Genomic DNA, 12,592 nt, shown 5'->3' on the forward strand with positions numbered 1-12,592 from the left:
TTTTTTTAATTTGAATGCATTGAATACATATAGCTTGACCTAGCAGAAGTGGTAAGATGTTATTATTCCAACATTTTCCCCAAGTTTCTCCAGTAACTATCAGTTATTTGTAATTAACTATCTGAATTTACTTGTGCAAAATGGTTTTAATTCAAATATTCAAGATAGCATCAAAGAGCTTCCCAAAACCAGGGGGCATTTTGTGCACAATCTACTGTTTGATCATCTTCATTTGACCTTCTTCGTCCACATCATCACTGCGCACTCATCTTTCCTATTAATCTTCTACTTCTGAGGAAATTTTCGAAAATTTGCCTGACCCTCCTCTCCCTGCTCATACTACCCCAAGAAGTAGAGCCCGTACCTTTACTTGCCAGCGGTGAACTTCGTGAATCGACATGGCGGCCGAAGAAGTGGAACTAGGTTTTGTAGAAGAAATTGGTAACGATGCTGTTCGTAAACTGCAGATGACGAGCGCCTTCTTTCCGAGCAAAATCGGTGGAACCCCAGCATGGTTAAACTTGCTAGATTTGCCCGATCCAAGCTGTATGCTGTGTAAGATCTGCTTAAAACCAATGGCATTTCTCTTACAAGTGTACGCTCCGATGCCACAAGACCATAGTTTTCATCGAACGATCTTCGTATTTTGTTGTAGAGATGGCAGTTGTCACTCTAAAAAGTACACCGATTGTTTCCTTGTACTAAGAAATCAGTTAAAACGCGATAACAAGTTTTACAGCTTTAATCCGCCGCCGGAATTGGACGAAATTAACGAGCTGTCTATGGAATGTCAGGCTGAAGAGTTCAAACCTAAAACGTGGACCAGTTTGTGCGACGTGTGCGGGTGCAAAGGGGACAAGAAGTGCTCTAAATGTCACGTGGCACAGTACTGTGGCCGTGAACATCAGACGGTGGATTGGAAATCAGGTCATAAGAACTTGTGTCCGAAATTTTGCTCACAGGAAAATAAAGAGCACATGTTACAAGGTAAAATGACATTTTAACCCTGTAACTCCCAAGATCTGATTGTCAGTTCTCCCCACTAGCTGATACACATTTACTCATAAATTAGTTATGAGAATTTGAATTTCGATCAAGATTACAGTGGTGGATCCAGGGGGTGGGTCCGGGGGGTCCGGACCCCCCCTAACAGACCTGAAGCTTACAACTTTGAAATTGAAATTCTTACATTGACAGGATCGTATATCACTTTTTAACTGGTTGATCTTTTAATGAATCCAAGTAAACGATAAGCGGCCAAGGAATTATAACGTGCAACCGCGACTGGTGGGAGGGGGTGTGGGGGAGAAGTAATTTGCCTCAAAAGAGTCCAACAGTCCTTTCTGAACCAAATTTTGGACCCCCCAATCAAAAATTACTGGATCTGCCCCTGGATTACAACTTGTACCTGGTAAGTTTGTGTATTCCCAAGACTTGTGTGCTAGATAATGTGTGGATATTATAGAGGAAAGTTGCATGTTGATCACTTCAGGGAGTTAAAAGGACAAAAATACATGTAGAGTACATAATTATAACTTTTGTCCAATGATTTCAGTCAGAAAAGATGTGTGATGGAGGCCCATTTGGTAGGATCATTTACTTTTTCATCACTTTTTTCTCTTATACAGTACGTGAATGTACAATTGTACTAAATCAGTTGCTGGAAAGTTTTAAGTTTAACCCCATCTAATTTTAAATCAAAGCCTTAGTCCCAAGGGCAATTTATCATTTTCATCATTATTTTCTTTATCCAATAACTGTTTGCATAATGAAGTACAAGGTTGTATGGAAAATCTCTCCTGGATGTGTAATTATTGATCTGCATATTCACTTGAAACAGTTGAAATAATGACGACAACAGTTATTAGCATACATTTCTCAAGTCTCAATGTGTGTAATGGTTGAATGTCACAGCAGGTTATGTTGGGCTTTGATGTAAAAATAAAAAAAACTAAGAACTTTCAGCAACAATGATCATCAAACTGTAGAAGTTACTGAGACATGTACCAATAAAAATATTTACTTGGAAAATATCAAACCCTTTAAATGTCTCCAACATATCCCTAAAAGTTTATCAAGGTTGATTGGGGCTTTTATGTGATTTTATCAGTTTGTTCTTGTTATATCCTTAATTGATCTTCTTATTCATTTATTTTTGTTTTCAGGTGACAAGCGTGGGAACAGTAAAATTCTCTTTCCAGAATATGAACTAGTAATTGAGACAGAACCAGATGAAAATGAGGAAAATGAGAAAAGTGAAAAGGACAGATTAGATGAATTCAAACAGTTTATGAAAACAAATGAGCTGCTCACAGATATGGGAAGTGACAAAGAATTAGAATCCTTAGCTTCCCTTGGAAAGGAAGCTTTACTTGCCGATAAACAGTTTAGGAAATTCAAAAAGAGAATTGCCAGAGAACCCAAACAGGTCTGTTAACCCTTTCCACACTATTATCAGTGACCAAAATTCTCCCTACTGTTCTCTATACATTTCCTAACATGATGACTAGGTGAATTTGTTTAACAATCAAGAGCTTCTTTGGTTGGTGATGACCTACCTTATTCTCATAATATTAACATGTGATTCAGGGGTGATATTGTTAGGAGAAATTTGATGTTGGTCTCTCTGAGGGATTAAAGAGTTAAATAGAGAGCAAGAAAAAATAGAGCAACTCCCCCTCTACCTTCATTGAGCACTCGTTTGTTGTACCTGGTTAAGTCTGTAAATTAGTTATTGGGCAGCAGAGATACAGTAAACACCCGCATATAAGAACACATGGATTAAGAACATCAGGCTGAAATTTTGCAAATAAAGCACCATTTTTATAAGAACAAAATCAGCCTGGAAATATAAAATGTTCTTATAAAATGGATAAGACATTAACATGCCCTTCATGTTAGATGTATTTTCTTGTTCTGTTCGCTAGTTAACTGGTAATAAGGTTGATTTTCTTTTGCAGGCTAATTGTTACAATAATGTCACGATATTTATTAATTTGCTTTGTCATTAGATATGCTAATTTAATCTCAAGCAATTTTTTGCATTGTTACAGTTCTGAATTCCAACAACAAAATTTAAGAACAATTTAAGAACACCTTCAGGCTGATTTTTCACTAAGCACCTGATAAATAAGAACCTGATCAGCCTGGCCTCCAAAATCATGTGTTCTTATATGCGGGTGTTTACTGTATTTTATATTAATTTATCTCTTGTCTAAAGCACACAGCCCAAAGACGTTTTCCCTCATGTTATACTTGATCAGCTTCGCTTGTTTCTCCCTTAAAACCCCACTATATAGATAGATAGATAGATAATAATCTTTAGACAGGGTGCGTTCTCACAGAAGTGGTTTTCAGAACGGCCCTGTAACTACCCACCCAACCCACCCCAGGGAGGACATCCATCACACAGTAATCTCGTGCGTGGGAAATTAACGTCTCCTACCCCAACCCTGCAGGAGACGGGACCTCCATTTATTCGTCCCTATCCGAGAAGACTAGAATATCTAACCATTTCTTGATGTTAAAGAAAGGAAGCATATTCTTCTCAGTTAATTTTAAGACCCTGAGTGTTGGTCCGGCCGGTATTGAACTCTCGACCTCCCGCACAGCAGTCCGGCGCTCTCCCAATTGAGCTAACCAGGCGGCGGTTTGTGCTCCTCTTCCTGTGGGCGAAACTTAATGCAATACTGAGGGGGGAGGGGTAGGGTAGTAACCTGCATGGGAATAACATCTAACTTTTTTGGAGGGAGTAACAATTCACAGATGCTTTTTGCAATGAATGCTGGGATAAGCACTGGCATTGTGAGCATCTTGGCATAACTGCTGACTTTTCCCTTTTTAACCATCTTGTTTAAGAGGCAGATCTTCCAGACTACAGTACCTTTTCCCTCACCATATCAATCACCTTTGAAAGATGAAGTAGTGTAAATATTACTCAGTCAGAGCACATTTGAGAATGCTTGGAATTCAACCCTTTCAAATGGGAATTTCTTTGGTGAGCTTATATTAGTAAAACACCAAAACATTTTGTGATAGTTGTCCTGTTTTGTCCTTTAGGTTTTGCGCTATCACCAAAATGGTGAACCACTCTGGGTCTCTGATGAAGGCAAGCCCAGCAAAGATGACATTCCAAGATGTAAATGTGGGTCTGAAAGGGTGTTTGAATTTCAGGTGATAATGATGGTAACATTATTTTGTGCCCTTTGGAAACCTTGATAATAGTACTGTGTGTTAACTCTTTCTGCACATGAAGTGTGTTTTGTTGTGGCCAATGTTTTAAACGGAAAATTCTCTTTTTTTAATAAATAATATTGCATACAGAAAATTCTTTCACAGGAATGAAGAACCCACTAAAATTTTCCTTTCACCCAGCATGTGGCTTTATACAACTCGGTTGATGGTAACCCTCAACTAGTATCTGTGGGGAGCATTTCCCAATTCTGAGAAAACCTGACTTCTTTTCTGCAGTTCTATTCAATTGCAGCTCATCTGGGAAAATCATTAATGAACTTGAAAGCATTGATTCATAATTCCCAATATTGCAATTCAGTATTGTACAAATATTTGTTCGGTTAACACCATGGAGTTGATAAGAGATTAAATATTTCTTCCCCTGATGTTGGCTGAATATTGCAACAATATGGTGAGGAAAAATTTACTTGTTAACCACCTCAGGGAGCTTAAAGGTTTGGAAAACAACCCACTGTGATGTTGGTGATAGCAATTACTGGTATTTCTATCAGTTTTTTGATAAGAAAATTGTCAGGTCAATACTACATTTTTTTTTCTTTTACTGATCTTAGTAATGATTGTTATTTTTTCTTTCATTGATCTTATTAAAGATTGCTTTTTAATTGCCTTTTCAGATTATGCCTCAGTTGCTAAACTATTTGCATGTGGACAGTCTTGAAGAAAGTGCTGATTGGGGAACATTACTTGTGTACACTTGTGCTCAAAGTTGTGGTGATGGAAGTTCATATCAAACTGAGTATATCTGGAAACAAAACTTTGCAGACACAGGGATACCAACTACTGCTTTAGGAACTGGTTGAGGACTTTCATACTAACCATGTTCACAGGCACAACTATTTATTGCATGAAAATTAATTTTTGCCTGGTTTCCTTTTTTTCTTACATGTATTTAGTGAAACCGGTCAGTCATTGATTTCTCAATCTTCTCATTATTGCCAGATTAATAAATTAAATGACAGAATTATAAAGTTATGACTGGTATCTCTTTTTATTCACCAACATATACATGTACAACATACCTTGTGGTTTACATGTACATTTTCTTTGCTTTTTAAAAAGTTCAAACCAAAGAAATATTTTAATCACAAACTTTGTTTGTTTCATCTTAACATATACTTTCATAATGAATAATTATAGTACATTTTATGATCAGTTGGCAGAAAGAAGTAGTTGTCTTTCTGAAAACAAAAACAAGACAAAGCCACATTAAACAGCATTAGATTCCCACAAACCAGCATAGTTTCAGGGCTCGTCACTAATTTTTCAACTTACTAGCCAAGTGGCTAGTGACATCGTAGATGATTTTAGATGTTACGACAATTTCAGTCTGTTTACTAGCCAAACTGGCTGGTGGAAATTGAAAACCACTAGCCAAAACTGAATATCTACTAGTCTGTGGCTAGTGGGCTACTGTTAGTGTTGAGCCCTGAGTTTAAGTTCTGACTGTTACATGGCTTTTTCTCTACTAGCATCTACAGTCTGTTTGTTTATGAAATAAATGAAAATCACATACTTACTGGGTTTAGTCTGTACAACCTTTTCAAAGTATTGAGGTGGGAGAAATCCTTGTTCATTACCAGGACAAAGAATCACATTGTTGGCTGATTGATAAAATCTGAAGCCATCTGAATGAAAAAAGAAATGTATAAATTAATTCTAGGCAGGTATTTTGATTCAAGAACACTTTACATTGTGGCCTTAGCCATTAACCCTTTAACTCCCTAGATCTGATTGTTAATTCTCCCCTCTAACTGCTATACATTTCCTTGTAAATTGGTTATGAGAATTTGGTGTTCAATCAAGGTAACAACTCTCACCTGATAAGTTTGAGTATTCTCATTACCTGTTTGCTGGATCATGTATGGATATTATAGGGAGAAGTTACAGGTTAATCACTTCTAGGAGTTCAAGGGTTAAAAGTTAAACCAACATTACTTCATGTAGAGAAATTTTTTTTGTTCCAATCACAAGCAGGGGAAAAAGTTAAAATTCTAAGTCTCTATGAGACATTGTGTTACTGCTGAGCCATAGAACCTATGGTGAACTAAATTCATATGACTTGTACTGATGGAAGCAGTGTGGCTGATTCAAGTATTGAAAAAAAAAAAAAAACTTACAGTAAAAAGTAAAAAGAAACCAAAAGCAAAACAAAAACAGGAAAATTAAACTATTAAACAAGAATGGGACATTTTAATTAGTCACAAGTCAACTACATTTTATAAAACTAATTCTAAGTTACTGTACCACTCAGGGCCTTTTTGAGGTTGATAAACACCAGGATTTGACAGCTCGAACGCATTCCTAAAGGAATATAATTAACAAATGATAAACACCACAGTGTACACTATTCAGTTATGGATGCACGCAGGAGGTTGCTAAGCACGAAAGAAACGTAAGATTCGTGCGAGGCGATAGCCGAGAGTGACTCTAGCTTCTCGAGTGCTTAGCAAACCTCTCGAGTGCATCCATAACTCAATCGTATACACTGTGGTGTTTATCATTTGTTTTATAACATAACATTGATACATTGTAGCTAAAGAGTTCCCTTTTATTTAACAAATCTTACACGACCAGAAAAAACAAGCGCGCGCAGAAAAATAGTCTTTGCATTTGCTCATGTCAGCAGCGTACACCCATGGGCAAATGGGGGATGCTAAACTGACCAATCAGAGTGTGCGCTTTACTTTGGTTATGTTATAAATGATGTTAAATAAAAGAAAACAATTAGAATATCGTACTGACTCACAGACACATGTTGAGATAAGATAACGTCACTTTATTTACATGTTGTGAAAAAAATTCAGGGTTCTGAATTTTCCCGAAACTTATCATGTTACATTCCTGACTAGCACTAATTGTAAAGCCACTGTTACATACAGATATTAAAGAGTGACAAGCTTGAAAAGGTTCTTTACTTATCACTACACCGTAATGATGAAGATTATCTAAAAATTAATACTAAAATGAGTTCTTGGCTTCTTAATTAGCCTTCTCAACCAGTAGTGCATAATGACATGTAAACCAAAAGTAAGGCACAGTGTTACAATGAGTTGTTGAAAGGGACTTGCCACTGAGGCTAACAGTGGAGTCATCATCATTGATCAGGGTTTGACACTAACTTTTCAATTTACTAGCAGAGTGGCTAGTGAAAACTTAGATGTTACAACAATTTTAGTTCGCTTACTAAGCCAAACTGGCTGGTAGAAATCAAAAACCACCAGCCAAAACTGAATTTTTACTAGTCTGTGGCTAGTTGGCTACCGTTATTAATATTTGTAAAGTATCTTAAATACAGATACAATATGTATTGCACAACCACTAGCAGAAGCAAAACATTTATTTACAAACATTTACTGACCACTGATGACTCCCTCTTCTCCTGGTTCTCCTGATGCAAAATGAATATGATTTCTGCTCATTCTTGACAAACCCTGGTAAGAGAAAAAAAGTGTTTTGCAAGTAACAACATAGCCAGATGAGGGTTAATGAAAAAAACAATGAAAAAAAAAAATGCCAAAAAAAGTAAAAATACCCACCTGAGATTTTATTAGCTCCCAACACTCACTGTAGGTGCCATGGACAACAACTGGTGCATCAGAGTGATCTGTGATGGGATCCAGTTCAAGATCATCAACCTAAAATGCAAAAAAGTTAATAAAAAATAATAGCATTAGTTAAACCTACACTCATTAACCCTTCGCTTCCAACAACTTGATGAAAATTCTCTTTACTGTCTGCCCTACATCTCTTATAAATTTTGTACTGAGAATTTAAATTTGAATAAGACAATAATCCCCTTCAGTTGTTGACATTTTTTTTTACCATTCTCATCACCATCACTAATGTCTGCTTGATATTGTGATTGTAAGCCCTAAAGGTCAAAACTTCAAACTAACATGAAAACTGTAATCTTGCCTTGTGATTGTATGAAGAGCTTTCTTGTTTGGATTAGAACATCCTTACCCTTGCAATACATATATCTTATTATTTTGGATATATCAACATGAATGCTCCAACAGCGAATGCTCCGACGAAGGGCTAACGCTTGAAACGTCAGCTTTTGTAATCATTACCGTGGCCAATTTACCATTTCAACTTTGTTGATATATCCAAATTATTTCGTTACTCCCACCGACGCAGCCCCAAACAGTTTCTTTCGAAACTATCAGCACATATATCTTATTAACCAAGCGCGAGGGCCGTACTGGGAGAATATCGGCCCAAGGTCTTGACAGTACGGACCCAGCGCAGCGAGGTCTGTACAAAAAAGACCAAGGGCTGAAATTCTTCCAGTACAGTCCCAAGCAAGCTTGGTTAATAAGAGATTTATTATACGACTGAAGTCCAAAGGGACACAAGTGCGGTATCATTCGGGACCATTCGGGACAGTGCCTGGTCCAATACTTAGAGAATATTGGACCGGCAATAGATCATTTTGATTGGTTAATTTTAGTTATTGGCCCTCTGACTGCCCGAGTCGTGTAATAAAGCATTATACTAACCTCCATGGTGTGTCCTTGATTTGCTTTGATTTGCAGCCTGTTTGTGGCTGCATCAAGTCTTAGGGCAAACCTCTTCTTGTCATTCTCATCAACAACTTTTTTGATGTCACTCTCAGAATACCTTTTCAATTGTTGTAATTTTAACAGCTCATCAACAAAGACAAATCCTACAGGAATAAGTGTTGATAAAATATAATCCAATAATCATTAAAGTCCTTTTGTGCCTGACCCAAAAAGTAAAATTCCGTTTCCTTTTGATATTTATTTAATACTTCATTTTTCCCAAGGGTATTGATACATTTTCAAACAGAAAAGTGATGAAAGGTAGGAAAAAAATAATACCAGTATACACACAATGTAATAAATTGTTTCATTTGGCACCTAGTTCTCAGATATAAGAAATGTGGCAGACAGTGCAAAGGTTTTTTATTTCTATCTTAGTTGGGAGTGAAAGAGTTAATATTAATACTCTCACTCTTAAGATCTCATTCTAGGCATATTGTAAAACAACTGGATTGGATTTGTAAAACATGGACTTGATTTGTAAAACATGGATTTGTTAAACATGGATTTGTTAAACATGGATTTGTAAAACATGGATCTGTAAAACATGGATTTGTAAAACATGGATTTGTAAAACATGGATTTGTAAAACATGGATTTGTAAAACATGGATCTGTAAAACATGGATTTGTAAAACATGGATTTGTAAAACACGGATTTGTAAAACATGGATTTTTAGCTACCAATTCAAACACTAAAAATTATCCGTGTTTAATTTCTTTCTCGCGACCTTCTTCACTCTTTTTCACGTGTTTGCTGGATGCAGAGTATTCACTTTTTCACATTTTTGAGTTAACTGAAAAAGCTCGGTCCAGATATGTACAGTTACCGTTATAACAAATCTGGAAAACATTTAAAGTACATGGCACTTAGATAGACTCCAGTGTTTTATTCATCTTTAACACAGGAGAAGAAACAAAATTAATGTAAAGTCAGACAAATAGACACTCCCAAATGTCCTGCTTCCAAACCCTTCTTTAACTTTTACAGAGCTCCATGAGAACTCGGGAAATTCAAATCCATGTCGCCGTTTTCCGGTCAGAGATGGAAGTTTAAAAGAAGCCGCCATCTCCTTCCTTGCACAATAACCTATCTTCTCCCGCAAAAATTTAAAAGATGCAGATTTATTTTCGACAGAGGTCTACAATGCATTTTCAAATTACGGTCTTTTGGCAGCCTGGTTGTTTCTATGTCACGTACACTTTTGTTTGTTCCATGTTTGCCCTAGTAAAATTACCTATTCCCGTAAAATGTTGGAAATCGGTCTTGACCAGCTCCTGTGTATTAAGATGTTGATAATTTTAAAAATAAAAACGCCCCAAATGCATTGTAGAGTTAAATATAAGGACGTGGAATTTTGTTTTTGAACACAAGAGAATGCCGAAAATGCTGAGAATGGTTACTCGCTGTAAGCGAGTGCTTCTCGTATTTCTTGATTATTCTTAAAAATTTCCAAAAATTAATGCTAATATTACTCAACATCAAACAATCTTTTAGAGAAATTATTAGGTAAATAAATATAAAATGAAAATAATATAAAGTAAAACAATTAAGATTAAAAAGGGACAGACAGAGAAATAAACGAATAAACAGTCAAACAATGCTATCATGTTTCCATAAATCCATGTTTTACAAATCCATGTTTTACAAACCAGTCCATGTTTTACAAATCCAGTCCATGTCTTACAAATCCAATCCAGTCCATATTTTACAATATGCCCTCATTCTAAAGTAATTTTCCTTACTGTCTGCCATACAGTTCTCATGATGCTAGTACTGATAATTTGGTAATTGATTAACTAATAATCCCCTAACTGATATTTTCTTTTTTCTCATCAATTTTTTTCCACTTGACATTGTACTGTTGCAGCATCAATAATTTACGTCTCGCAGGTCTACAAATTTGTGTGTGAATTCAGATTTTAACGTTGTTCCAAGGGCCACATCATGTACGCTGGGCTTCATAATGGTATGCTTAAAGTTGGCCTGCAGATGAATCAAATCCTTGGTGAGCAGGCCCTGAGATCCCACTAACAAAATTCTGGAATCTCAACTATCTTCTCTAGGCTCCTTTGATTGCCATGTACTGTATGAGGATTTCAACAAAGTTAGCCGGTTTTGTTTTGGGCTTGGATCATTCAATCAGTACCAGATTAGACATTGCTGCAGCAAAGGGAACCAGCATGGCTCAAATAATCGGGCTTTCAATCCTAGTCATTTCTCAGGTAAACTTAAGTCACAAGTAGATTGACTGCCTGTGGTTACATTCCTAATTACTAGAGTGCGAGGTAAAACTTAAGAACATGCACCTAGATCGATGTGTACTATCTGCAAAAACCATAAACATATATTACAATAACTGTAATAATACATTCTAGAAACATTTACCTTCAGACATGTGCAAACCCTCTTTCGAAGCACCATGCCGAAGAATATAAGAAAGGGCTTTGGACAACTGGATTAAATTGTGACCTCTCTAACAAAAAAATTAGATTTTTTTTTTAATGAATTTTGTCTGGCTTTATCAAAGTGTACTACAAGTTATGAAATACATGTAAAATTCATGGCAAATATATCTCAGTATACTTTTTGTCTTTAAAATTGGCTGAGCTTTAAAATCATTAGCTAAAACTAACAATGTACAGGAAAATATGTGAAAGGAAAATAGAGTCAGTTAGGTAAGCCACATGCAACGGCCAAACGGTATCATAAGTAGGTTTGTCTAGTGAAAATGATCTACAGATATTCATTGACCCTGGGTAGCCAAACAAAGTAAAGAGTCATTATTTTTTGAAGGGAGATAGCCAAAGTTTTGTAAAGCCACTCCGACCCCAGGCATGAAAAGCGTCCCGGCCTCTCAATCATTCAAGCTCATAACCTTTGTGAACCAGACTAGTTCTTCAATCTTTTATGGAGTTTACCGAAACAATGCTTGCTCTTGTCTGAGACTACTGGAAGTCTTTTGAAATGCTGGACGTCCGAAGTTTTAGATACAATACATAATTATTTGACGGATATTCCTCACCTTTCGCGGCTTTCCTGCGCTTGCCTCATCTGCAAGACGCTGGCTCCGCGAACCACTCATTCAAATCAAATATTATTTCTGTACATAAAAAAGCCCAACCTTAAGACCCCTCAATTATTTAGTGTCCTAAGTCCTCGCAAAAACGAAACCATCTGTTGCTATACTTCTTGCACCATCCATAGCTAAACGTTTGCAATTGTGTCACGATGTCACGCGTTCTATTTAGTTACCAGGACCCGCTCATTAGTCTCCTCCATCACGCAGTCAGGACCATGCGAGCTCCTTATTCAAAGCTGTCGTAATTTTCAAATCATTAATAATTATATCTTGTCTGAGTGTGTCTCAACAATATTTCTACACCTTTTATGATCTCTCCAATAAAGCCGTGTAATTTGGGAAACTTCACAAACGTTCATCATACAAACTTCTAGGCGAATACGACCTCCCGTAAACAAAATCACGCACGCACAACAGGTTAATTGATTCGCATTTCACGGGAAAAACGAAACAGCGCTAATGAAGAACTGCTAGTAGAAATGAGTGTTTGGAATTCGGCGCATGGGTGTTAATCTTCGTATAAAATTAATTGAATCTTGGGGACAGAATACTCCAAAATCCCGGTTGAATGGCAGTGGAGAAAGATTGAGCTTGAAAGATTTTGGTGTCGAAGAGTCGATTAACAGCATCCTCAAACCAGTGACGGAGGTGGTGAGATTTGGCGAATATTTAAAACAAAATGACCTTCAGG

General features: G+C 36.7%; 2 protein-coding genes across 2 annotated transcripts; one reads left to right on the forward strand and one right to left on the reverse strand.

Moving 5' to 3' along the window:
- Nucleotides 1-127: 127 nt before the first annotated feature.
- LOC111339369 (uS5 assembly chaperone PDCD2) lies at nt 128-6,986 on the forward strand. Its single transcript, XM_088763175.1, has 4 exons — nt 128-987; nt 2,166-2,428; nt 4,060-4,173; nt 4,869-6,986. Exons 1-4 carry the CDS (start codon nt 399-401, stop codon nt 5,052-5,054), a joined length of 1,152 nt encoding a protein of 383 aa, XP_088619301.1. The 5' UTR covers nt 128-398; the 3' UTR covers nt 5,055-6,986.
- Nucleotides 5,216-12,051, reverse strand: LOC111338801 (tRNA 2'-phosphotransferase 1). Its single transcript, XM_088763176.1, has 8 exons — nt 11,845-12,051; nt 11,208-11,295; nt 8,757-8,923; nt 7,791-7,889; nt 7,613-7,685; nt 6,499-6,555; nt 5,772-5,879; nt 5,216-5,432 (listed from the first exon to the last, which is right to left on the reverse strand). Exons 1-8 carry the CDS (start codon nt 11,902-11,904, stop codon nt 5,404-5,406), a joined length of 681 nt encoding a protein of 226 aa, XP_088619302.1. The 5' UTR covers nt 11,905-12,051; the 3' UTR covers nt 5,216-5,403.
- Nucleotides 12,052-12,592: the final 541 nt, after the last annotated feature.

This window comes from Stylophora pistillata, chromosome 6, assembly GCF_964205215.1.
Source record: "Stylophora pistillata chromosome 6, jaStyPist1.2, whole genome shotgun sequence".
NCBI lineage: Eukaryota > Metazoa > Cnidaria > Anthozoa > Scleractinia > Pocilloporidae > Stylophora > Stylophora pistillata.